General features: G+C 41.9%; 1 protein-coding gene across 5 annotated transcripts; it reads right to left on the reverse strand.

Annotated features, from left to right (window-relative positions):
* Positions 1–4,381: 4,381 nt before the first annotated feature.
* On the reverse strand, positions 4,382–21,815 carry NFYB (nuclear transcription factor Y subunit beta). 5 transcript variants are annotated; one of them, XM_030960192.1, is made up of 10 exons: positions 21,673–21,716; positions 20,627–20,697; positions 20,410–20,541; positions 13,941–19,742; positions 13,471–13,564; positions 12,857–12,987; positions 10,941–11,138; positions 9,131–9,212; positions 6,743–6,822; positions 4,382–6,521 (listed from the first exon to the last, which is right to left on the reverse strand). In XM_030960192.1, the coding sequence occupies exons 5-10, from the start codon at positions 13,562–13,564 to the stop codon at positions 6,489–6,491; spliced, it is 618 nt and encodes a 205-aa protein (XP_030816052.1). In that variant the 5' UTR covers positions 13,941–19,742; positions 20,410–20,541; positions 20,627–20,697; positions 21,673–21,716; the 3' UTR covers positions 4,382–6,488. The 5 variants fall into 5 exon arrangements, with proteins under 5 accessions (XP_030816052.1, XP_030816049.1, XP_030816050.1 ...); XM_030960189.1 differs by lacking the exon at positions 13,941–19,742 and having other exon boundaries at positions 21,673–21,718; XM_030960190.1 differs by lacking the exons at positions 13,941–19,742; positions 21,673–21,716 and adding an exon at positions 21,461–21,489.
* Positions 21,816–23,048: the final 1,233 nt, after the last annotated feature.

Raw genomic sequence — 23,048 nt, forward strand, 5'->3', positions numbered from 1 at the left:
AAATGGGAAGGCCTAAAACATGAGTGAAGAATCCTCTTGTGCTGTTTTCTTTCTGTTAATAAGATTTTAAGAGTAGGAGTTATTTTCTCTTGAAGGCAAATTTGAATTTGCTGTATGAATTTATCTTAAAAACAACTCAGATTTATTTATTTTTTCTTTATAGCATTATCTGGTCCCTAGGATATTTTTGTAATATTTCTAGTGAGCTAAACATCAAGGCTTTTATTCTGTGGCTTCCAGTTCTGACACTGAAGGATTTCCAGATTCCCAGGACAGGGGTGGAGGACTGACTGCTGGCATTGTATGGGCAATGGGTTCCTCCTTCTGTTAATATAGTGAAATCTTCATTTTGAGGTGTTTGCCATTGGTCTGGAAGTGGAGATCCCTTTTATTAGAATTTCAACAAGCCAGCTTAAAGTATCAGGAAGATGAGCTTAAAATAATTCCTCTTGATCCACAGAGTCTTTAAGATACTGCACCTCCAGCATTTTCCCCAGAGAGGAAATCCCTGTGATGTGGGGCAGGTGGGGGTAGGGTGGGCATCCAGCTGAATCCCAGCATGAATGATTGGTGGTGGGGCTCAGCCAGAGAATGTCTAGCACCTGCAGCACCTGGAAGGGGAGTTAGGATCACAGGAAGGCCCAAGAGATCCGTGCGAGCTACTGGGCCTCTTGGTCTTACTCGCTCCTTATACGTGCCTCATGCTAAGTGGTGAAAATCTGGCATCTATAAATGTCAATTTCAACTGGGTCTGTTCCCTACATCCTTTAAAAGCCTGAAGTATTTAATATATTTGTTGGGTTTACAGTCCTGACAGGAACAACAAAAATATCTCTCAGATTGGGAGTGGGCATAGTTTGGTGTCATTGGTTTTGTTCTGGGTTTGGGGTTTTTTTTTAAGCTTTTTTTTTTGCTTGTTTTTGGGGGTTTGTTTGTTTGGTTTGGTTTTTGGTTGTTGTTTTTTGGGTTTTTTAAAGGGGATTCTTGCCTCTAACAAGCATCTGCTTTTAATATCTGATGTAATTGCTAAGTTGGTACAGCAGCTCCTTAAAATGAAAACTTAGGCTTGGATGTGGTATCTTCAAAGAGAAAAGAGATGAAGCATTTCAGTGAGTCCTAGCGTTCAGAGTTATTTCTGTATCTGTTGAAATTATAAAATACTGTTGTCCACACATGGAAGTTACCAATATACAGTTATTTCAAAGCAATTCTTAAAAGAGGCACACTGGCTATATGCCATTTTAGAAGGTTCAAAACCTTTTAGAAGGTCCAAAATGTTCGTTTATTTGCATCCTCTTCTTTTCTTTGTTTCCATTCACTCATTTAAATGTTTAACTGCCTTTTAGAGTAACCATCACTCTTGCATGCAGTGCTGGTAATTCTCTTTTAACAAAAAGTTATTAAGTACAAGCAGTTATCTTCTAACTTTGAGCAGTATTAACAAATATCCCAAACTCTTCTTTTTAGCAGCAGTTTCCTAATTATTTCTTCATTGTATTTTGCCTGAGTAGGAAAGAGATTTTATATGTTGACTTTAAATGCTGTCTGCTCCAGAAGGAAAGTGTTTAGAGTCTGGGAGCAACTCTTTGAAATTACTGTCTTGAAAAAGAAAACCTGAAATATCAATCTAACAGCTTGAGGTTTCAGCTACTTACATTTCAGCCATCTGAAGCAACATGGGAGCTTTCAAGCCAGACGACACAAAATGGCCAGGTTTTGTCAATATTTCTTCTTCTTGTGTGTACAGAACTTGGTCCCACTGCATCTACTCCAGAAACATTTTGGATGCGTTTCAGCTGCTTGGCTTGTGAAACGTGGCTGTTATTTGTGGTTTTGGATAGAGTGAGAGCAGACTCGTCCTCTGCTGCAGCCCTCCCCAGGCTCCACATTCTCATCCCACAGTGCTGGAGCCTGTTTCCTTGTAGCAGAAATGCACTCCAGCTGGCTGGAGGTGAGATTTCTGATCCTTCCCCTTCTCCCCCAGTGCTTAGCTTTTCCTGTCAGCTGGCTCCTGGCATCTGCCTGTTCACCAGGTTGCTTTTCCCAGGATGTTACATTGCACAGGGAGCTCAGGTGTCTGGTGGGTTTGGATTTCCTTGGCTGGGGCCAAGAGTTGAACAGTGCAGAAACAAACTTGTGCATCCCAGCATCCTTTTTCTGTGTCATGCTGCCCTTGACAGTGTTGGAACATGGGCTCTGCTCTGCTGGACTGTCTTCCTCCAGGGTGCAGAGAGTAGAAATAGTATATACTGTTGCAAATGTTTTGGCTGCAGTTGCATTTTGAGTTACACAGCCGCTGCACATAAACTGAGTCTTGGTTCTGCTGTTGGAGGTGATTTTATTTGCTGTTCATGTTGCTGTAAGGGTAAGTATCAGGCACACACACATTAAATTAGCAGCCCAAAGGCTGCTCCTCTGCCCAGCAGATTTAAACCCTCAATAGTTTTCTTTCACACATAAGCAAATCAGATGCCATTGCTCTGATAAATGGGCCTTCTAGCCTGGCATGCTGCAGTAAAATATTCCAGGAAATGAGCCTAGAAATTTGCCTGGAAGATTTCTTAAAGCAGGGTAGCTGACTCCTTCAGACCTGCTGTGCACTGCATCACTCTGGCCCTGCCTCCACAGCCATCCTTGGGAACTTGGGTTTAATAAACTCAGTGCAGCTGGCACCAAATTTGAAGACTATTGTGCATAGCAGCAAACTGCCCTCCCTCCCAAGAGCACATGGCCTTGAATGTCACTGCAAGCTGAACTGGCAGTTTCCAGGGAGCTTCCCATTCAACTTTTACATCCTGAGGGTCAGAGGTAACGTTGCAGTCCATTATGATGCCAATTTCACAAATCAACAGGTAAACAAATATATCAACATTTGGTTGCTTAAATGTATTTTTCAGCCTTTGAAATGGTGAAAGTGAGAATTATTTTGCCACAACAGCATATCTGATTTTCAAAGAGGAAAAATTGGTTGGTATTTTCAACTAGGTCCGTGTCTTAGAGTGTACCACATCCAAAAGGCATCCTCCCACAACTGCTCTTTTCACCAAACCAGCAACAGGTGAAAAATAAGAGGAACCATTAGATCAAACTTCTTTCTATAGGACTGCATATATAGTTTCCTTATAGCATTACTTGCCTTAAAATCTACATCCAGCTTTGGAGGTTTTTTCATCTACAAACACAAGAAAATTCACTACTCGTTTCAGTGAAAAACTTCCTTTCTTCTATTTGGTACAAATCAAACCCCAAAAACATCAAGCCTGCACCATTTGGTAATACAGTGACTTAAAGGCAAGTTGTCTTACTGCTGTAAATGTAACTGAGGCAGTGAGCCTCCGTGATTTACCTGGACCATTAATCACATTCAGAGCTCTGCAAAATGAGGAATATTGTAGCTAAAAGCAAAGCTGCTGCCAACCCTTATCAAGACAGCAAGGTGCTGGGGAAAACACTAGCCCTTGGCTCTGCCCCTTGCTTTGCACTGAGCAATCTCTTCTGTGTGTGCAGTTGCCCATATGCTTCCTCTCCTGCCAAAGGCTAGAGAGAAATCACCTCTCCATGCCTACAACATGTTCATGAGCATCATCCTCAAATTCTGCAATAGGAATCATCCCATAGGAAGATAGCTCTTTAAAGAATAGCCCATATAATTCAGGCTGATTTTTAGCTACAGGCAGTAGGTATTTAGGACGTACCACCTCATGCCAGAACTCCATCTGTGTTCTTGCTACACTATCCAGCCACATATTTTAGCATTCAGTAGAGATCAGAAGGAGGGAATAAATAAAATAGTTAACCATGCATGTGTACATCAGCAAGACTGGGAAAGGCAGAGCCTCAGTTCCCATTTTGCCTGTAATGAAAATTGTATATAGAAGAACATCATCTAAATCAGCTTTTCTCACAACTGCATTTGGACTAGAGATAACAGCATTTCTGTGCTTTTAAAGATACCAAAAGCACCCTATAAAGAAATACCAGAAGGATCAAGTTACACAAAAATGCATTTTTCAAAAAACTACTGCGGTAAAACTTGCTTGTCTTGTGAAAAGGCCCCTAAAAAGTCACTGTTCTTGGAAAAAGATCTTTGAACATCACTGCTTTTCAAGCAGCTTTTCTCCAAGTCTTAACATACACTGCCACAGCTGCCTCGAACTCAAGCTCAGTTTGGGGGTATCTTAATTCAAAAAAACATTCAGAGGACTAAAGACAGGAGTGTTTTAGAAGCAGGTGAGATGTAGCAAGAATGGTCATTCTTGGTTCAGGTCTTAGCAACTTGTAAATTTTAAACACCCAAACAGAGCAAAATGAGAACACAGATTTGTTGAACAAATATAAAGAATGCACTGGTTGTGCTGCTGCTAATAAAATTAGGCAAGTATTTCTTCAGACCACATTTTTTTTATTTGGTGTACCACGGCTACCCTGCAAAATTTTATTAGGAAAAAGGTTTCAGAGAGACATCGAACAAAGTGTTGTACTATTACTTTTACTGCTGTGGTTTCAGGAAGAGAATGAGAAGTTATGCAGTTTGGCTCTGGCCCTCAAAGGGAGAAGAAAGAAAAAGGAAAAACTAAGTATCAGCTTCATTGCTCACATGATGGAGTATAAACCACAAACTTAACACACGTCAACCTAAACTCACAGCAGAGAGGGGAGCCTGAAAAATGTTGTGTGTTTCAAGTGTGTGGGATCACCTCAACCCACTTTCTATATATCAAAATGCCAAATCTTTCCTAGCTTCTCCTTAGTTGGTATCACAGCTTTTTTCCATTGCAAATCTGGGAACAGCAAGAACAGGCTATGCTGGCCTGAAATAAATGGAATAGAAATAGAAGGGGCTCTTGCAGGGATTGTGTTATTCAGTTTTACATTTAATGAGAAACTCCATTTGTTCATAGCTGCTGAAGAACAACAGGCTGCCACAAAGCCCAGAACATCCTGCAGGCTGCCCTGAATACACTGGATTGCCTCCAGAGGCTCTGCCAGCAGGATGCTGACTGGTAGGAAACACTGCTCAAATCTGCATATGAAGTTTTTGTTTAGCTAAAGAGCTGGGATATCTTAGGTTATGCTAATTTCCCAATATTGAACTATTACATTTCTTTTTTTTTTTTTTTTTTTAAGGAAAGACAAAACCAGCAAGAAATCATATGGCAAGAGTTTCAAGGTGTGGTTTGCTTAAATTAATAACAGCTATGTGGAAGGATAATTAATATATTACATTTCAGTCCACTGGAAACAGTAAAAATATGGAAAGTCCCAAAATCCAGTCTGAGTAAGCTATTACTAAAACCCTCATCCCTACCCTAATAGGCTAAGACATGGCAACAAAATTACCCATCCAATTATTAAAGAAACAGCAATGTTACCAAGAATAGCTCACTAAATATACAGAACTACATTACCTAGGTAGAGTTTATTGCAAAACCAAGAAAGAGACAGCAAACCTGAAGTCTGTCTTCCAATTCAGATTTGTATCACTTATTCAGCTGTCAGCCACTCATGCCCATACACACCCACACAACACGCAGCCCAAACACAGAAAGACACTACCACTTTTGAGTTTCCACAGGCTCACAAGAAATGTTAAAACATTTCAGTAAAAAGTTAAAATGAGATCTTTTACCACAAGGACTATAAAATTCCCCCTACCCTAGGATTTCTAAGTTTGGGATTCTAAAAGCCATACATAAAAAGCAGGAGTTATTTCAATAGCAGAAAGACTATATTAAAAGTATCAAAGTAAGTTGAACGAGAGTTAATGCAACTGAAAAAAAATTAAAAAAAGAAAACCTGCATTGCACAGTCAGTGCTTTCATTAACACTGTTGATAAGCTCCAAACCTCTAAATGTAGTAGAGCATTCATTGGTTTTGATTAACCTTTAATTCAGAAGTTACATTAGAAAAAACAATTGTAGCAATGCTTTTCAGCTGCTAGTTTCATGAGGAAAAAGTCCCTTTCAAAATCTCAATAAATAAGCTGACGTGTCAGGTTAGTTGAGGTTGTCATGCAAGATAAGTTACATAACCAAGACTAACTCAATCTTTGTAATAAAGGCAACTTGCATTCAAAAATGAACTTTACCCTTACAGTTTTATTCAAAGGGTAAGCATGAATTAACCCAGCTGTTTACCTGAATTACAAAAGTAACATGATTCAATATGAAAATAAGAAACTGTCTACAAATCTCTGACAGTAATAAATTGCAATATACAATGCATACAGGAGTTATACAGAGCAACAAACTCTTGTACAAAACAAAAATACTTTAATACCTTCAAAATCCAATTATTTCTTTAAAATCACCATGAAAAAGATTTGAGTCAGAATTCACACCTCAATTAGTCAAGCTTCTGGTAGCTACATTACAGCTATTTAATATACAAAGAGATAAATCTCTTCACCAGTCATTAAAACTGCCTCTTCGTTAGAGTTGCACAGGTTTTCCGTCTCATGCTCCCAGATGGAAAATTTTCTTCAAAATCATGAGAACTGAATTTGTTGAACACCAGAGATCTAGGGAAAGAAAATGGAAGCTTACATTCCACTGCACATTTTCTGAAGCTGCAGAGCAGTTCACAGCAAGCAGCCATGAATTCTCAGCATCGGAATGGCATGAGAGCCACCACCAAAGGACTATATAAAATTAATTCTCATCTTTCAGAACAGAGCAGCTGAACGAGTGTTTGGATTTTAGCAGCAGAAGGGAGAGTAGGGGACAAGATAAAGGATCATACCTGTTGATATGATGTTGTGTAGACCATAACATTCTGCTGTTGGCCATCTGTGGTTATTAAGCCTGCTGGCAACTGGTTAGCTGAAAGAAAGAGCATTTTAAAAACATTAGGCAGGAATGCTTGATATACAGAGCCTTATTTGATGCGTCTGTCATCATTAAATAATTGTGGTCCACTCCAGGACTACAGAGCCATTAATCTCCTGAGTTACCATCCTACGCTGGTAAATTCACACTCGTTACCAAGTGTTACATGTGAACAAGTTTATTCCCATTCAGAAGAAACACATAAAATCCAATTTGATTTTGTTCTGAGAGTAAGCAGAATGTCCAAACCCGCACACAGGCAAATGGAGTGGAGCTCACCACCCTGACCACTGAAAAGGCCATCTCCAGTGCTCAGTATCCCAACAAGCCTGAAGAATTCAGTTGGCTTTGTTTAAACACAAAGCTAGCACTTGAGCATAGCCACAGGGGAGGAACTCAATTAAATCATTGTGCTGCTTTATAAATTGGGATCCATCAGGGACGCCATAATACAGAAGCTCCATGGAAGGCAGAAGAGAGGAACAGGAACAGGCAATGACAAAAAATAAAAGGCACTGCTGGAGCCTGACATTGTAGTGGTCGACTTCAGCACGTCCTTCAGGGCACACAGAAGAGCTCTGATTTCACAGAGGAAAGAGGAGGCCAACAAAAGGAGTAAAAAGTACTTCTGAGATACCAAGAGAAAACACAGGGAGTGATGCTCCACGGTAGACCTTCACAAACATGTATGTTGAGCTCTCACACTCAGAGTAGGTGCCTTACACTGCTATTTGAAAGCAAAGCAGCACAATGATTTATACTGTAGGTTGCCACTGTAGCACATTTTCCCCTAGGACACAAATAATAAGGTTTTGTTCATGTAGTTACTAAATATAAACAAGATGTATAACCAATACAAAATTCTGAAAGCACAGCATAATCCTAACAGTTTTCATTTGAAAGCTGATGTTTGAGGGTTTTGTAATTAGATTTTTGGTTGGTTGGTTGGTTGGTTGGTTGGGGTTGTTTTTATTTTTTTTCCTTCCTCCTTCATTGAACAAAATTTCAATTGCTTCAGTTGCAGGCTGAGAGATGAATGAAGATTAGTGCGAGTGGCGCTGGCAGGTCCAAAACTTACTGCCCTTTGATGTGCACATTCCACATCCAACACAGCTTAATGGAGAGACCCCAACCCAGTCCTGGCATGAGGCCACCACAAAGAGCTGAGGGTAATGCCACAGAAGCACAGCTATCACTGCTACTGCTGCAGTGACACCATCATTCATTCCAGACAGAGCTATAGCTGCCCCTGTGAAGGGAAAAACCTGCAGCACTTGACATGATCAGTTATTTAACTTTTTTTTTTTTACTTTCCTTTAAGACTGCAACAGCTCCTTTGCATCCTTAATCCTGACAGGACATTTCTAAAGCTGCTCTTTTCAAATCACAGCAACCTAAAGTTTTTTCATAGAGCACTCTGAGGCTCCTAGGTCTGGAAGTTAAGAATCTAAATCTAAATATTAGAAGGGACCCTTGCAATATTTAGATTTAGATTCTTAATTTCCAGCCAGTTTTATAAGCTCCTCTTCCAGGCTAGAAGAGACCCAACAAGACTGCATTGTTTTATGCAGCCGAAGTCCAACTGAGAGCAAAATGTATTTCCAATCCTGAATAGGTCATTTTAGTCCTCAGGCTTTGAATTTTTGCTAGTTTGGTGGTTTACCAGTGATTTTATCACATACTTAAAAACCTAAATCTTGTCAGTAGATAGGACTAGAGCTGTGCTTTCTAATTCCTCTTCTATCAGGTTCAACATTACCAGCCCATAACATTTAAAAGCGAAGGTGGAAACTACATGCAAGAATCAGCACCAACAAAATCAGTGTAAATCCCAATAAACTGTCAGGCTTTAATCCACAGTAAAAGGAAGAAAACTACACTGAATGCTACACCCTACACCTTCTAGCTGCCAATCTGCGCATTCTTTTGAGTGTAAGAAATATTAAGGTCTTTAGAATTAGACAAAGATGATTTTCTTCTCTGCCTCGTTTCTCAAAGATGAGCTCCTCAAGTGACCAAGAGGAGTTCGTTTTACTTTTTTCCCCCCAAGAGTCTTGCAAGTAGAATGGATGGGGTCTAAATATGTAGCTACTGGGGGAAAAGGAAAAAAAAAGGTTTGCACCTTTCATTACAACCTATGTTTAAGTGTATACAAGGACTAATATATGCATTTATAAATTTTTCACACTTGACGTGAGCTATTACTAGTCCAGGATATATTCCTCAAGTAAGAATGCTGCCAGAAGTGCTGTATTTACAAAAGCTGTAGTAAGAACATAATAAATTAAAAAGTACTACTCACTAAATGCTTCTTCTGTGAGCTCCTCACTTAGACCATCTGCAGTTGTAACTGTTCCCCCAATTCCCTTTTCTCCTTTCATTGCCTAAGAAGAGAGAGCACAAAAAAAGCAGAAAAAAAGCTTGAGATTTTTTTCAAAGCCCCAGGAACTCTAGCCAAGGTTTGAAACTTGCAGAAGAGTCACAGTGCAACAGCTGGAGCTTGAAATCCCAAGAACTGTAAAACTCTATGGGATTTGAGAATGTGCATATTACATGAGTGTTTTTCATCTTAACCATACTCCTGAAACAAAAACTTGTCAAACTAGGACTGTGTGGTTCTAAGAAAAGCTTTTCACCTTCTGCAGAAAGTTCAAAATCTGTGGTAATCCAGAAGAATTTACAAGAAATCACAGAGTCTCACCTACCAAGAATGTGCAACATTTGCTTACCAACCACACACAAGCACCATCACCATAAACTAAAAGCTGACATTTAAAACCAAGATGTGGAATTTCTTCTCCCACATCAAGGACTACAGCCAGAAAGGATATCAGCATAGAAAGCCAAGGCCCCAAGTCATCTGCATGCAGTTTTACAAGTTTGAAGTTTGATGCTCTATGCTATTACATAAGAATGTCTAGAAAAATAATGTGGGCATAAAAAAAGATTCTCTGCAACTGCTTGCTGCAGACAAAATACTCAATTACAAGACTGAAGTATTTCACCCTGAAGACACCCTTGCTGGAAGGGAGATTTAAAACTGATGAGCAAAGCTGTTTAACCCATCCATGCAATTAAAACCCAATCCAACTACTCTGCTACCACAGTATCTATAATCTGCAAAAATGATCAATTAAGAATGAAAGTATCACAGACCCACTTCAGACTTATTTGGTAAGAACTGGAACTAGATAGGCAATACTTGCCTTTTTAAAAGCACATACAGCCCTATCACAGCATGTGCAACTGCTACACAGAACTGGAAAAAGCACACAGCACTACTCCAACTTTACATTACACCTCCTGTTACTCAGTTATTCAGCAAATGACCTTCTGGGAAGGGGAAGCTTCAAGTGCTGTCAGCAAAACAAATATGGTTAGCAAGTCTGAACTAAAAAAATCTTAGATTTACAAAACAAAGAAACTCAGAAGAGCATCCTCATCTACTGCTCTGGCAATTTAGACAGGAGGAGGCAGACCAGAAAAAAAAACCCAAGCAGAAGCAACTTCCTTTTTTAAAAAGGTCTAAACTGCTGAAAGGAATAAAGTCACTTTCTGCTACAGAAGGGATAAATTAAATTAACTGTTTGGATCACATATCTAGCATGTACTATGTATCAAAAGCAAACTGAGGGACCGGCTAAAATAATAATTTAAAAAACCCCATTGAAGCAGATAGTTTTCCATGTGAATCATTATTCCAACATAAGAAAAACAGCTTTTTACTTTTGCAGACCTGAAGACCAGACAAACAATAGGCATTAGGCCAGTTCCTCAGATGATGCAGTCAGTACATACTGACTAAACCCAAAGATCAAATTAAACATTCTTAATAGGCACCTTAAAGAGCAGAGCAATTTACTACCACCTCTCTATTAGAGAATTTATTCAGTTGAAAGCTTTAACTACTCTGAATCAGCAAGTCTAATGAAAATGCTTACTTCCTCCTTTTTCTCTTGACATCCTCTGGAATGCTTTTAAACATAACATTACTCCCTAACCAAGAGCTGTGAGATACTGTGCAAGTCAGCCATTATACAGTTACAACAACAGAGAGCTAAGGATAAACGCAACCAGGTTAAATAAACGAGCAAATACCCATATATACCAACCTCTCTGAATTTTTGGAGGTATAACTTCAAAGGTTCAACATAGCTATCAAACCCCAAGGTAGACATGGCAAAGAGAATGTCCTCTCCATTGATGGTCTTTCTTTTCTCTTGGTGACACCTCTCACTTGCTTCTGATGTTATAAAGCTGATGAACTCACTTACACACTCTTGTACACATTCCTTTGCATCCTTAGCAATCTAGTAAGGAAAAAAGTATCATAAAATCATTAATGAAGACAGAAGACACTAAAAAACTCACCACTAATCCCCCAGAGAGTACACCAGATAATAGAGGAAACACCCCAAAACCCAATGATAACACCCATTTAGGCCACACCTGCACAGCAAACCACTGGATGTCCTCACTCCTCTACATAAGACCAGCTGCAATGTGATTTTACCCATGTTTTACTATTTCAAGCAGCACAGACAACTGCCAGGATCTCCTGAAGTCCTAAGTTCTATACAAGCTCTTACACCCAGATGCTTCTTGCTTTGCTGACCTATGTCTCTTCAAACCTGTTCATTACAACGTCACAGCCCACTTCCTCTTCTTTTTAAGAGACCTGGTAGCTCCAACCTCAGCCCATCACATTCCCACAAATTCAGCACTGACAAGTATTTTTATCCTGCCTAGATTCAAGGACTAGAATATACATCTAGCAGCAAGCCTTTCTAATGCTTTATTATAATTTTACCAAATATATATATATATATATATATATATATATATATATATATGCATGCATGCTGTGGTATAAATTTACCAAACAAGAATTCAAATGAAGCAACATATGCCCCTGGCAAAAATGAAGTAAGTAAATTTGATTACAGTTTTCAGCTGGACAAAAGTAATTTACCTGACTTAAAATTACAGAAAGTATTACTCATGATTACTTGGGAAGCTGACAAGAATCAATAAGAAGATTATAATTATTAAAGATTCTTATTCTTCACATGAAAAGAACCTAAAAAATTGAAGCAGTAACTGTGTGCAGAGTCTTCACTAGCTCCTCCGATATTTTCAGACATGTAGGGTGAAATTTTCAGAAGAAGTCATCAGTCAGCAGCTTCCCTTGCAGTTTTTTACAAAAAAACCATCATTATTTTCAAGATAGCTCTACATCCCATATGCCAAATTCTAAAGAAAAATCTCATCTTGATCACTAAAAATTTATGACAATATGGACTAGGGTAGTGTTTTTCACAGCAAAGTTATAAATGTAACATCCAGATCTCCAGAAAGCCCTGAATACTATGAAAATACAAGCAGATGCGAGTAAATTATGTCTTGCTTCTATTTCGAGCGATCTCCAAAGAGATCAGTTATAGCTGGAGGAAATGTTACTGTGGCTGGAATTGTATTGGAATACAATAGAGAAACAGCAAATCATAGGAGCCCTGCAAAGATTTAAGATAAACCAGTAGAATGATGAAGTACTTATACAATCACCAGCTCAGCAGAATGGATTAAAAAGTCTATTCTTAGAAGTAAGAAATAAACAAGGCTCTCAATATCTAGCCTTATCTGCTCCATGATATAAAGCAGACTTCTTATGTCACTTGGGCATTTGGGTATGCAAATATTCGGGTGATGGAAGCTAACCGTTCTCTTCCCTTCAGGATGAGCACTGGATTTCTATTTCAGCCAAAATTATTCACTTATTCCAAATTTCATGCACGTCAATGAAAGCAGACTAAATCTCTCAAGAGAATTGCATAGAAAATATTCTTAGTGATTGGCTTGGTCTCAGTCACCTCCTGCTCCTGGGGCTTTTTTCCCTTTCCTTTTATAACGCTTTTCTTCAATAAACCAGCATCATTTGGAAAAATATGTTGTTCTAATCAGCTCAAGTTCACTGAGAGGAAGGAATAAAACTCATTAACACACTTTCTTTATCAGACAACAGTATTACCTTTCCTGTTTGGGGTATGGCATTTTTCATGATCCTTGCCACATTTGCAATTGGAAGATATATATCTTGTTCTCTGAAACTCTCTTTTGAACCATTTGTATCTTCATGATCATTCATGCTGTCTTCTGTGTCTAATGAAATGAAGAAAAGTTAACAGAAATTATATTTGATAGACAGCAGGCAATAATTCAGTTTAAAATCTTACACTGAAGGATGAACACCTTTGAAAACACAATGTGTTAACATCATAGAAATAATTTTAAAAATAGATGCAACATCAGGGTACCTTTATAAAGATAGCATTTAATCATATTATGCACAGAAGTGTACATGGCTGCTGATCAACAACCATTATTAATGCCATGTCAAAATACAAACTGCTTCCTATAACATAAAATTTTTTGTCATCCCCCTAAGGTCTCTGTACCAACATCAAAAAATCCAACTTCCTACTTCAGACTGTAGAAAATGCTTTATACAGTGAGGCATTACAAAAACAATGGCAAATTCTTAGCCTGAGAGAAGATAGCAGAGAATGATATAAGAACTGGAAGAAAATTTATGTATACACACATATGCAGAGAAATAGTAGCATTTGCTCTCTCACTTCTTACCATCGTGAGGCTGTATGACATAGTGACTGCCACCAATGTAATCTCCAGCAATTCCTAACTGAGAAGCATCTGTTGTGGAGCTGTCACCATCCATCTACAACCAGAAGAAGGAAACCTTTCAGGTGCAATTGTTACATCACTAAGTGCAGCTATTACTCAAACCCAGCACAAACTATGAGATCACTTTATACAAAGCATAAATATTTTGCTATTGGAGAACAGCATCCCCACTGTCATTAATGAGTTGTACTGATAGTGGAAATAGTTCAACTGTTTTGTGAGGCTTTTCAAAAAACTCGGCCAGATGTACAGGCCATGACAGAATCATTTGATTTATGTAGCACATAGCTCCTGTGAAAGTCCAACCAGAATGTGCAAGGTGTCTTGAACAACCTCAAAACCTACACCAGCCCCTGGTTCACTGAATGCTTTACGTATTAATTCCTACACAGAATGCATCCTTCACTCACCTTTACTCTTCGTGTTGGTTTGTCAAGCCCACTGACAAACTTCTAGCCAGACCGTGGGACCAGATCTGCATCCTCATCCTCCCTGAGACATCAGTTACTCCTCTGTGCCTTCTGAGTCACATTTTAGCATTCCCTGGTCCTGCCCTGCCTCACTCTCTGGGCTTCCTTTGGTGCTCTTTTCTCAAGGTTCTGATGTGGTGGCCAACAAGAAGACCTCTTCATGAAGGTTGGGAGATGGGGGTGGTCACAGTTTAATAGGTAACTTAAATGCCAGGAGAAAAAGGGAAGCCAAAAGAGCCTGTGCTTCCCTCCTTCTTACTGACAAGCTACACACATGGCCCCTGGAGAGGCAGAGCCCAGCTGACTTCACTCACTGCTCCCACACCCACTCTGTGGGTACCTTGGTGTCTTTGAAGGATCTCATGGTTGCTGTCAGTGAGACCACAGAGCTCAGTTTTTTGCATATCCATGAAGAGAGAGAGAAGGGATTTTTTTACATCTACCCAGAAATATGAGCATTTAACCTCTCGCTAATCTGCACTTTGCTTGTGGCCACAGGGCTGAGTTTCACTTTGAAACCTTCTAGCAATGTCCAGTGTTACATTTGGCCAGAGATGCACAAATAACGCGAGCACTGCTCACATTCCAACAATAGCTGGACAGAGCCTTAAGAGCTGTTCAAGAGAAAAAGACTATTCCAGCTCTTCTTCATTGTACAGAATATTACACACACTTCTATAAAGAATTTCAGGTCCCTTTTGCTGGGCTTTTGCAAACCAGCTTCACTTCTTACACAGTAGCTCTACCCAAAGGAAGGGCAGTATTTTAGGCATTAACCTTCCATGTGCCAACCTTAACATAAATTCACTTTATCCCCATTTTGCAGATTCTTTGTTGGGAGATTTAACTTCGCTTTTCAATCTCCCAAAGGGTCTGCAGTTTGCTTTCTCAGCTTACTGTAATGACAATGCAAGGATATCACAATCCTGCATGTCATGATCACCAAAACTGACATCACACAGCATTAAGAGAATTGTGCCTCCCTCTCCCTTCTGCACTTCGAAAGAATTAAAATTGCAGTCTGGTAAATCCCAAAAGCTACCTCCAAAATTATGTTAGAGTTTTCAGGTAGTCTTCTTCATAGTTTTGGCTCTCTGATCCCTGATGGAATTTAATTTAGGATCTCAATCTTTACCAGCCCCAATACAAGGTATTTTTAATACCTTGATCTTTCTTTCCCTCTCTTTTTTCAATCTTCTGTGAAACATTTCTTCGAAATTATTTCCTTCCTCCAGGGCTGCAATATTCTTCAAATTTCTGCCATGATGTGATAACTAACTGGTTTCTGCTCACCTCTCCTGCAGGCTATTTCATCTAAATCTTTATTGCCAAGACCCAGCAACACTAAGAAATCATCTTGCTTTCATTAGCCCAGCTTGCTTTCAAAAGACAATTCCTGCTTGAATCTCTTTCAAACCTGTGCCGCATCTACAGACATTTTGGTCATATTAAACTAATGCATCCTCAAGGTAATACCTTTGCTTCTATTTTTTTCTGTGTGCATATTTCCAGATCTACTTACAGGATGTATTATTTCACCATTATTGGGCATTTGTGTAGACATTTATCAGCACTATGAATCTAAAATAGTGATTAGCAAAACTGACAGGAAAAGGCTTGCAACAGAAAAAGACAGATCTGACTAAGATAAAGAAAAGAGGTACTGACCACTTAACATCAACTGAAATTACTTCTGTTGGTATTACTTGAAGAAAGATTTTTAGCTGCCAGGACAACCTTGGGACAGGAGATTAGGGACAGCACTAACACCCTTCTGCATAATGCTCAGCATAACCAGGTCCTGATCCAGGCCCACAGGATAATTCATGTTGGAAGTGGCTGTGGGAGGTCTCTACTCCAGCCCCTGCTAAAAGCAGTGTCAGCTCCAAGCTCAGAGCAGAGCACTCAAGGTCCAGCCGAATCTTGAAGGCCACTACAGACAGAGCTGGCTCAGCTGCCCCACATGCCTCCTCCAGCTGACCACACCATGAGGGAAGGAGGGGATCTCAGCACACTACTTCAATCCAAGTAAGTTGATGGAAGAATTTCAGCCAGAGTTGTCATTCAATTCAAATCTAGATTCAGGCATCTGAATATAGCAACTGTAATTAATGTGCCATCCAAGTCACCCTACTAGTATTTCTTTGAGCCTGATGGATGACAAATACGACCTTGCAGGAAAATGTGGCCATGGCTATCCCAGCCATTTCATAAAAAACAGTTATATGCTCACACATTACAGTTTTAATTTCAGATGTTCAAAACTCCAGTCAATCCCCACATTATCTGATTGTCAAGCTCAGCACAAGTTCTGTAACACATACAACAATGTTCAGAAAATGAGAAAACACTCTTCTCACTACACTGTTGCTAATTAATCCCTCTCCTTTAAAGAAACAAACAAAAACCCCAAACAACCAATAAAACACCTCCAAAACCATGACACAAACTAAATTCTGTGTCCGTGAAGTTGCTCTGGAAAAGGCAGCAGTGCAATATAGCATAGAAACAACACCTCGCCTACACTAACTGCAGTCACTAGGAGACTAAAAAGGCCTACAGTTCTTATATTGGCCCATTTAGTAGGAGGATCTGCTACTTTAGACGGAAGTAGATGCTAGAACAGGCAGAATCCTGGGAGATCTAATCCTAAAAGGTTCAGGTGGACAAGAACTTTCCCCTCAGATTTTGCTTTAGACTGCCAAATTGTTACAACTTGCTTTAAGGAGAAGTAGCCATTTGCAGATTATACATCACATTTGCATGGCAGTTTCAGCCTGCAGACATTGCGGTGCTTTTTAATACAAGAGCATCTCCTACCTCTGTGTGGCTGCCAAATTGCACGAGGGAGGGCTTCCAACACCTCAGCCCTCTAGCAGCAAGTGCAGTGCATAACTGCAGGAAGCAATTACTACAGGTTGTACATCATCCTCAGCTACCAGTGCTAGGAAGACACTAAAGCTCCTCCATGGATACACATGGACTGAATAAAGACTGAGAGCTGAGCACATCAGAAGTGACATGTCAGTCTCTAAAATGACCATGCCACTATCTGATTTTATCAACAACCAGGGAGAGTAAACAAGTATAGGACATAAACATTCAGCACTACACTGCAAAATTAAAATCTGAATACAGAGCAGCGGCACAATGCTTTCTGTTAGTGGTTTTTTGTTTGGTTTTTCTCTCTCTAATAATAAAAGAATATTACTAGGGATATACAAAGTACTTGATGCATGGAAATTAACCAAAGAAATAGAAGAGAAACATTTAAAGAGCATCAAAGCAGGTTCAGTCATAAGATGCACATGAATGAACACACAAATTTACACTGACATTTGGTATAAATATTCTTGAGGATGCTTAAAAAATTCTCCTGTCAGCTGCTCACAACTCAGACTGTTCCTATAATATGTCTGTACTAAACTAATAAAACATCAGTATCTCAAAGTAAATCTTGCATCCTGTTTAATCTTATAAGCTCCCTTAAGAATGCAGTCAATATCAGTGGCTCAGATAAATTATAACTAAAGAAGAATACAAGCCCAAGCCTGCCAGCACTGAGAAGAAGGGACTAAACCTTAGATCAATATAAAAGGAAAACCAAAGAAGAAAAAAAAAATTGAGGAAACATGATTTTTGTTTTCAGAACGAGGAAGTTATATGGCAATGACTTACAAACTGCCCTCTTGAAGGCAAACCAAAGGCCTCTTGTGATTTAAGTATTTAATGCGGTATTTATCCACCCTGTCTCCCAAAATTGCTACCCTATGAGAGGAACAGTGGAAAATGATATGCAATGAACTGAAGCACTCGCTACACATTCCACGCAGTCATGTCTGCCAAAGAAGCAGGACAGAAACAATAACTAAAGCTGTAGGTAGCAACCACATCATTCATTTTGCCACACTTTGTCACAAGAGATGTACAGCTGTGAATCAGTACATAACAGCAGAGACATAAAGTTTTATTTGAGCTTTCTGCACCATTGCCTGTTAAGCTGAAAGAGTTTTCCATTAAAAATACACCTTTAATTTCCTTTTATTTTTCAGTAACTTCTGGGGATCCTAATTTCCCACTGAATTCTCACCTGCAGGTATTTAAGAAATACCAACTGGTGAATGCATTCACAGGACATTGTTTCAGCAGACACATAAAAATATAATGCTAAATGCCTTCACACATAGGACAAAACCAGATGCTGCACTCTCTCTCCATCTCAGACTTCTCTAATCCCTTACATTCAGTGTTTCACTCCACAGCAGAGTAACACTGAGAAAAGTCGATTGGTGCTGAGAGAGGACCATAGTGTCACCAAGGCTCATTAGCATCTGGGCTGTACCAGAATCCTTCCCCTGGCCCATGGGGAGGAAACTTTCTCTTATGAAATCCAAAGAGGGCATTGCCACCTCTACACCTTCCCACTCCATGTAACAGTCTATCAACTTTATGTCTTATCTTAAAAGCCTCAGTGACACTGACCACAGGCCGCCCTTCACGTGGATCCAGCTCTGCTAGAGCAGCTGGTGACTCCTTCCCAGGCTGGCTAATATCCACAAGCACTGTTAGCTCCAATATATATGGCTGGACTAAAACCTCATGCGTTTTCACATCAAGGAGAGGGTCAGTGACACAGAGCAAGCAGGAGAAATCGAGTTTCCACACTTTCTCTTTTTTGGCAGTAGAAGAGAGAAGCTGGAGAAGAAAATAAACAAGATGAGCAGAGGAATGGAAGCAGTTTAATTGCTTTTGCAGAAGCTGGAAAAGGAAAGTAGTGCTGAACACACTGCACAAGCATCTCCTTCCTTCAGCAACCTGACTGAAATCCCCATATTACCTTTCAATAGTAAGTTTTTGATACTTTTCTAGTAATTTTTGTAAAAAAACTAAGATTATCTGTTTATTAAAGCAGCAATCCATAAATCCTATCTTTTTCCTTTTTAGAAGTTTGATAACATTTTTAAGTAGGTCATTTTTCCTTTGTTGAGGTAGTAACTCAAGTATGCCAAGAAGCTTTTTTCCTCTAAAGCAACAGGGCAAGTAAGAGTTTTACAAAACTAGTTCAGACCAGACTGAACTAGCTTCAGACCAGACTATTTTTGGCCAAAACTGTTGAATTTGCTGACACTTGCTTTTGTTCTACCAGTGTCATTTACCCATATTATTTAGTATGCATATATATAGTAATGTTTTGCTCTTTTTACAAGCATCCTGCCACTAAAACATCAATTTCAAATACTAAGTTTCTTCAAAACACTACTGCAAAACTCTGTACTAAGTCAAGTTTCTTCCTAAGCAAAATTTTAAAGGTGGAGCACCATTAGATTTATATTTGAAAGCACTAAAGGAAGAACCTTGCAAACCTTTTTTAAATGTTGACAAAACAAGGTATCAGACTTTCAAAGTTTCAGTGTTTAATGTTTCATATCTTGACATTATCTTAAACATTATTTTTCATTCAATTTCTGAACATTGCTTCCCTTCATCTAATTATTACCACAAGTAAGAGTTAAGCTTTGAACTGTGTGGCGGTCAAATCCTGAAGTCTAAAGAGTAACACCCAGTGTTTCTAACTTCTCCCAATATAATGCCATAGCTGTAAATGCCAGCAGCCAAGACCATGTATAACCACCTGCTCAATGCATAGCGCAAAAGCAACTCACATAGGCCTCAGAAAGGTTCAGATTGAGCCATCCTGGGTGTCCCAGAGAACTGCAGATGGATCTTGCCTTTACATTGCAACTGTCATGCCACAGGCCACATAAGCAAAGAAAAAAAGAAAGCAACCACTAGCTTATAGTTTAGGAACAGTATGCTAATGATTATATATAGATACCATTTCTCCATTCCTGCAAGCCAATTAAAGCCAGACACTGAATACTGCCCAAAGTGGCACTTGCCATTTTCCTTTTTCCAACCATTTTGCCAGAGCTTCTTCTGAGAAAGCTGAATTTTTTTCTTTCATTGACAATAACTGCCATCTACCAAGATGCCAAGGACAACTTACTACATGTAATAGAGTCGATGAATGGGCTGACATACAGATTTCTGTGTTCCTCATTGCATAAAAATGTCCAGATCATTGTTATCATTAATTTTGCCATCCCAAAAGCAACCCAACCACACTAGGTAGCTTTCACCTGACAGCTCTTATCAGAGCAAATCTTTTTGGTTAAGCCTTTGGTTAAAGAAATTGGTAAAGCTAAAACTGATTTTCTACTGCTGCTGTACTGCAGAATATATATCGTTGCCACAGAAATATTACTAGAACACATGAATTTTTGTGGTTTTCCAGTAGGATTGTTGTCAATACCTCGACCGTACTCTTCAGGATCACTAACTACATAATTTCTGGAGGCAGCACAGTGGCTAACACACATAGGTCTGCCCAAGAACACCTCCCACACACCGAAAAGTTGTGTAGACATTGATAATGGCAGGGTCCCGTCTCTCTCCCATCTGTCATGGGTCTCACAGGACAGTCACCCAGCTGCCTCTGCGCCACTGCAAGCTGATCGATCCCATTTCCGGATTTCTTGCCCTACAATGATGCAAACGCAGTTAGCGCTGGGGCAGGAGAGGCGGGGGGAAGGGGACGGGGACGACGACGACACTTTCCTACTTACACCAACAGCCTCTGAGCCTTCCAGGCACCCAGCTCACATCTGTTCCAGAGGTAACTCGTCTATCGTGACCCCTTGTTTACAAATGGCACAAGACGACGAGTCCTCAGTTAATCAGCAACTTTATTGTTGGTCACCCTGGCTATGATTTCCGCGCTGCCGGCACCTGCCCGGGGGCGGCCGGACGCCTCTGCCGGGCCCCCGTGCAGCCCACCAAGGCCTCGCATTCCCGCCCGCACTGCCAGCCGGGTACTGGCACCACATCCCGGAGCCTCACCCTACGCTCCTCATTCCTGCAAAATACCGCCAAACCTTTCAGGAAATTTCGGTCCCGACAACGGCGCGGGGGGTACCGGGAGGAGAGCCCGGGCCGCTGTGGTGCCGCTACCCGAGTCACGGCCCGGCTAGGGACCGTGGGCGTGGTGGGGGTCACAGCCCCTCGCTCCCGCGGCGAGGGGAGGGGGCTCGGTGGGCGGACACAAAAGAGCGCCGAGCCCGCTCCGCCCGGCGCGGTCGCCACAAAGCCGTGGCCCCGGGGCGCAGCGAGCGCGGCTGGCGCGGAGACGGAGGTATGGCGGGAGGCCGTAGGCCCCGCGAGTATCCGCCGCTTCTCAGCCAGCGGTGAGGGGTGTCGGCCGGCCGCGGGGCAGCTCCGCCTGCTGCCTCCACCCCTGCCCTAGGCCGCAAAATGGAGCCGTAGCGGGGAGGGCCCCGCGGAGGGAGCGGAACAGCGGCGGGGACAGCGGCGGGGACAGCCGCCCCGCCGCCCCTGCCGACACCCCCCTCCCTGCTTGCTTACCCGCCCGTTCCGCTCCCCTCCACTCCCCGCCCGCCCACCCTGCTCGGCTCCCCTGCCGCGCGGCCCCTGCGGCTCCGGCCGCATAAAGCGACGCGCGGCCAGTGCGGGGCCCGGGGCGGCAGCCCCGCACTTCCGGGTGCCCGCGGCGGCGGCGTGGCGGCAGCGCCGGGGCCCGGGGAGGGAGACGGACATTTCATTCGAGCCTGCAGTGCAACCGGTTACCAATCATTGGCCGGAGCCAGGCACAAACCTCCAGTGCGGCCCTGGTTGGCTCCCTCCGCAAATCGGCTGTTTGGTTGGACGGAAAATGGCTGCGAAGGAACCAGTCCCAACGCGGAGCCTCGCTTCCCGCAGCCGGGCTGCCCTCCCTCCGCGCCGCCTCCCCGCCACTGGTTTCGGCTCTTCCCTCAGCGCGCCCCCTCCCGCCGGGCCGACCCTGCCCGCCTCCTTTATGGAGCGTCTGGGCCGGGGGGCGCCGATCCTGCCCCCCCCCGCGCGGGGCCGGGGCCCAGCGGTGGTCGTGGCTGCTGCCGAGGGCTGTCCCTGCCACAGGGCTCGGTCCCGTAGGGCTGCTGCTGGCGATTGTATAGAGGGGCCTCTGACCAGGGGCAGCTCGTCCTGCGGCGTCAGTCTTACAGAACCACAAATGGGTCAGGTTGGAACGGACCACAGTGTGACAGCCGGTCCAACCTCCCTGCTCAAGCAGGGTCATCCTGGAGCACAAGCACAGGATTGCATCCAGCCAGTTCTGAAATATCTGCAGTGAGGGAGACTGCAGTCTCCCCGGGCTACCTGTTCCACTGTGTAGTCACCACACAGTAAAGAATGTCTTCCTTATGTTCAGGTGGAGCTTCCTGTGCATCAGTTTCTGCTCATTGTCGCTTGTTCTACTTGCTAGTTACCATCAAAAATGCCTGGCTTCATCCTATGACCACCTGCCTCCAGATACTGATGGACATTGATGATGTCCCCTCTCAGTCATCTCTTCTTGAGGCTGAACGGGCCCAGCTCCTCCAGCCTTTCCTCATAAAAGAAATGCTCCAGTCCCCCAGTCATCCTTATTGTCCTGGGAAGTGGGGGCTGGGGGAGAGTGGCCAGCTGCGTCCCACTGGCCTTGTCCCTGGCCTCACGCCCCTGTTGCCGCACCAGCCTGGTGCCTGTTGTCAGCAAGGCAGGCACCGTTGTTGTGAGAATTCCTTAGATCTATTCTAATCTGTTTTCCACCTGCATCAAGGTTTACCAGCTGAGAGAAGAACAGGTTACCCAGTGACTTCCTACATTTTGCACAGCCTGAAAAAGAGGAGGATGGCTCATGAAACCGAGGTCCAACCAACCATTTGGGGGAATAGAACCTTGGGTGAGGGGATCTGTGGGTGTGTATTACTTTCCCCTTTCCCCCAAAAAAGTAAAATTTCACTGGAAACCAAAAAGGATCCTTTCCCCCTGGTGATAAAGGGCTTAAAAAGAACATTTTTCTTCCACTTTTAGGCTTTGTTCTGAAGAAATACAGGCTGCTGAGTGAAGATATTAGTTGGACTGACTTCTCCACTGAGATTTATAAACCTCTCTTGTGAAGCATTTGTATGAAACACTTCATCATCCACCAGTCCCTCCATTAATTAGAAT

This window comes from Camarhynchus parvulus, chromosome 1A, assembly GCF_901933205.1.
Source record: "Camarhynchus parvulus chromosome 1A, STF_HiC, whole genome shotgun sequence".
Lineage (NCBI taxonomy): Eukaryota > Metazoa > Chordata > Aves > Passeriformes > Thraupidae > Camarhynchus > Camarhynchus parvulus.

What these genes read in the sequence shown, in the direction of transcription:
- NFYB (XM_030960189.1), bottom strand. Translation starts at nt 20,466, where the DNA reads ATGACAGATGGGAGAGAGACGGGACCCTGCCATTATCAATGTCTACAC. An exon ending in ACCTCCAAAAATTCAGAGAG is followed by an intron (nt 9,213 to 10,940) that starts GTTGGTATATAT and finishes CTCTCTTCTTAG; the next exon opens with GCAATGAAAGGAGAAAAGGG. An exon ending in GCTCACAGAAGAAGCATTTA is followed by an intron (nt 6,823 to 9,130) that starts GTGAGTAGTACT and finishes TCTTTCTTTCAG; the next exon opens with CTAACCAGTTGCCAGCAGGC.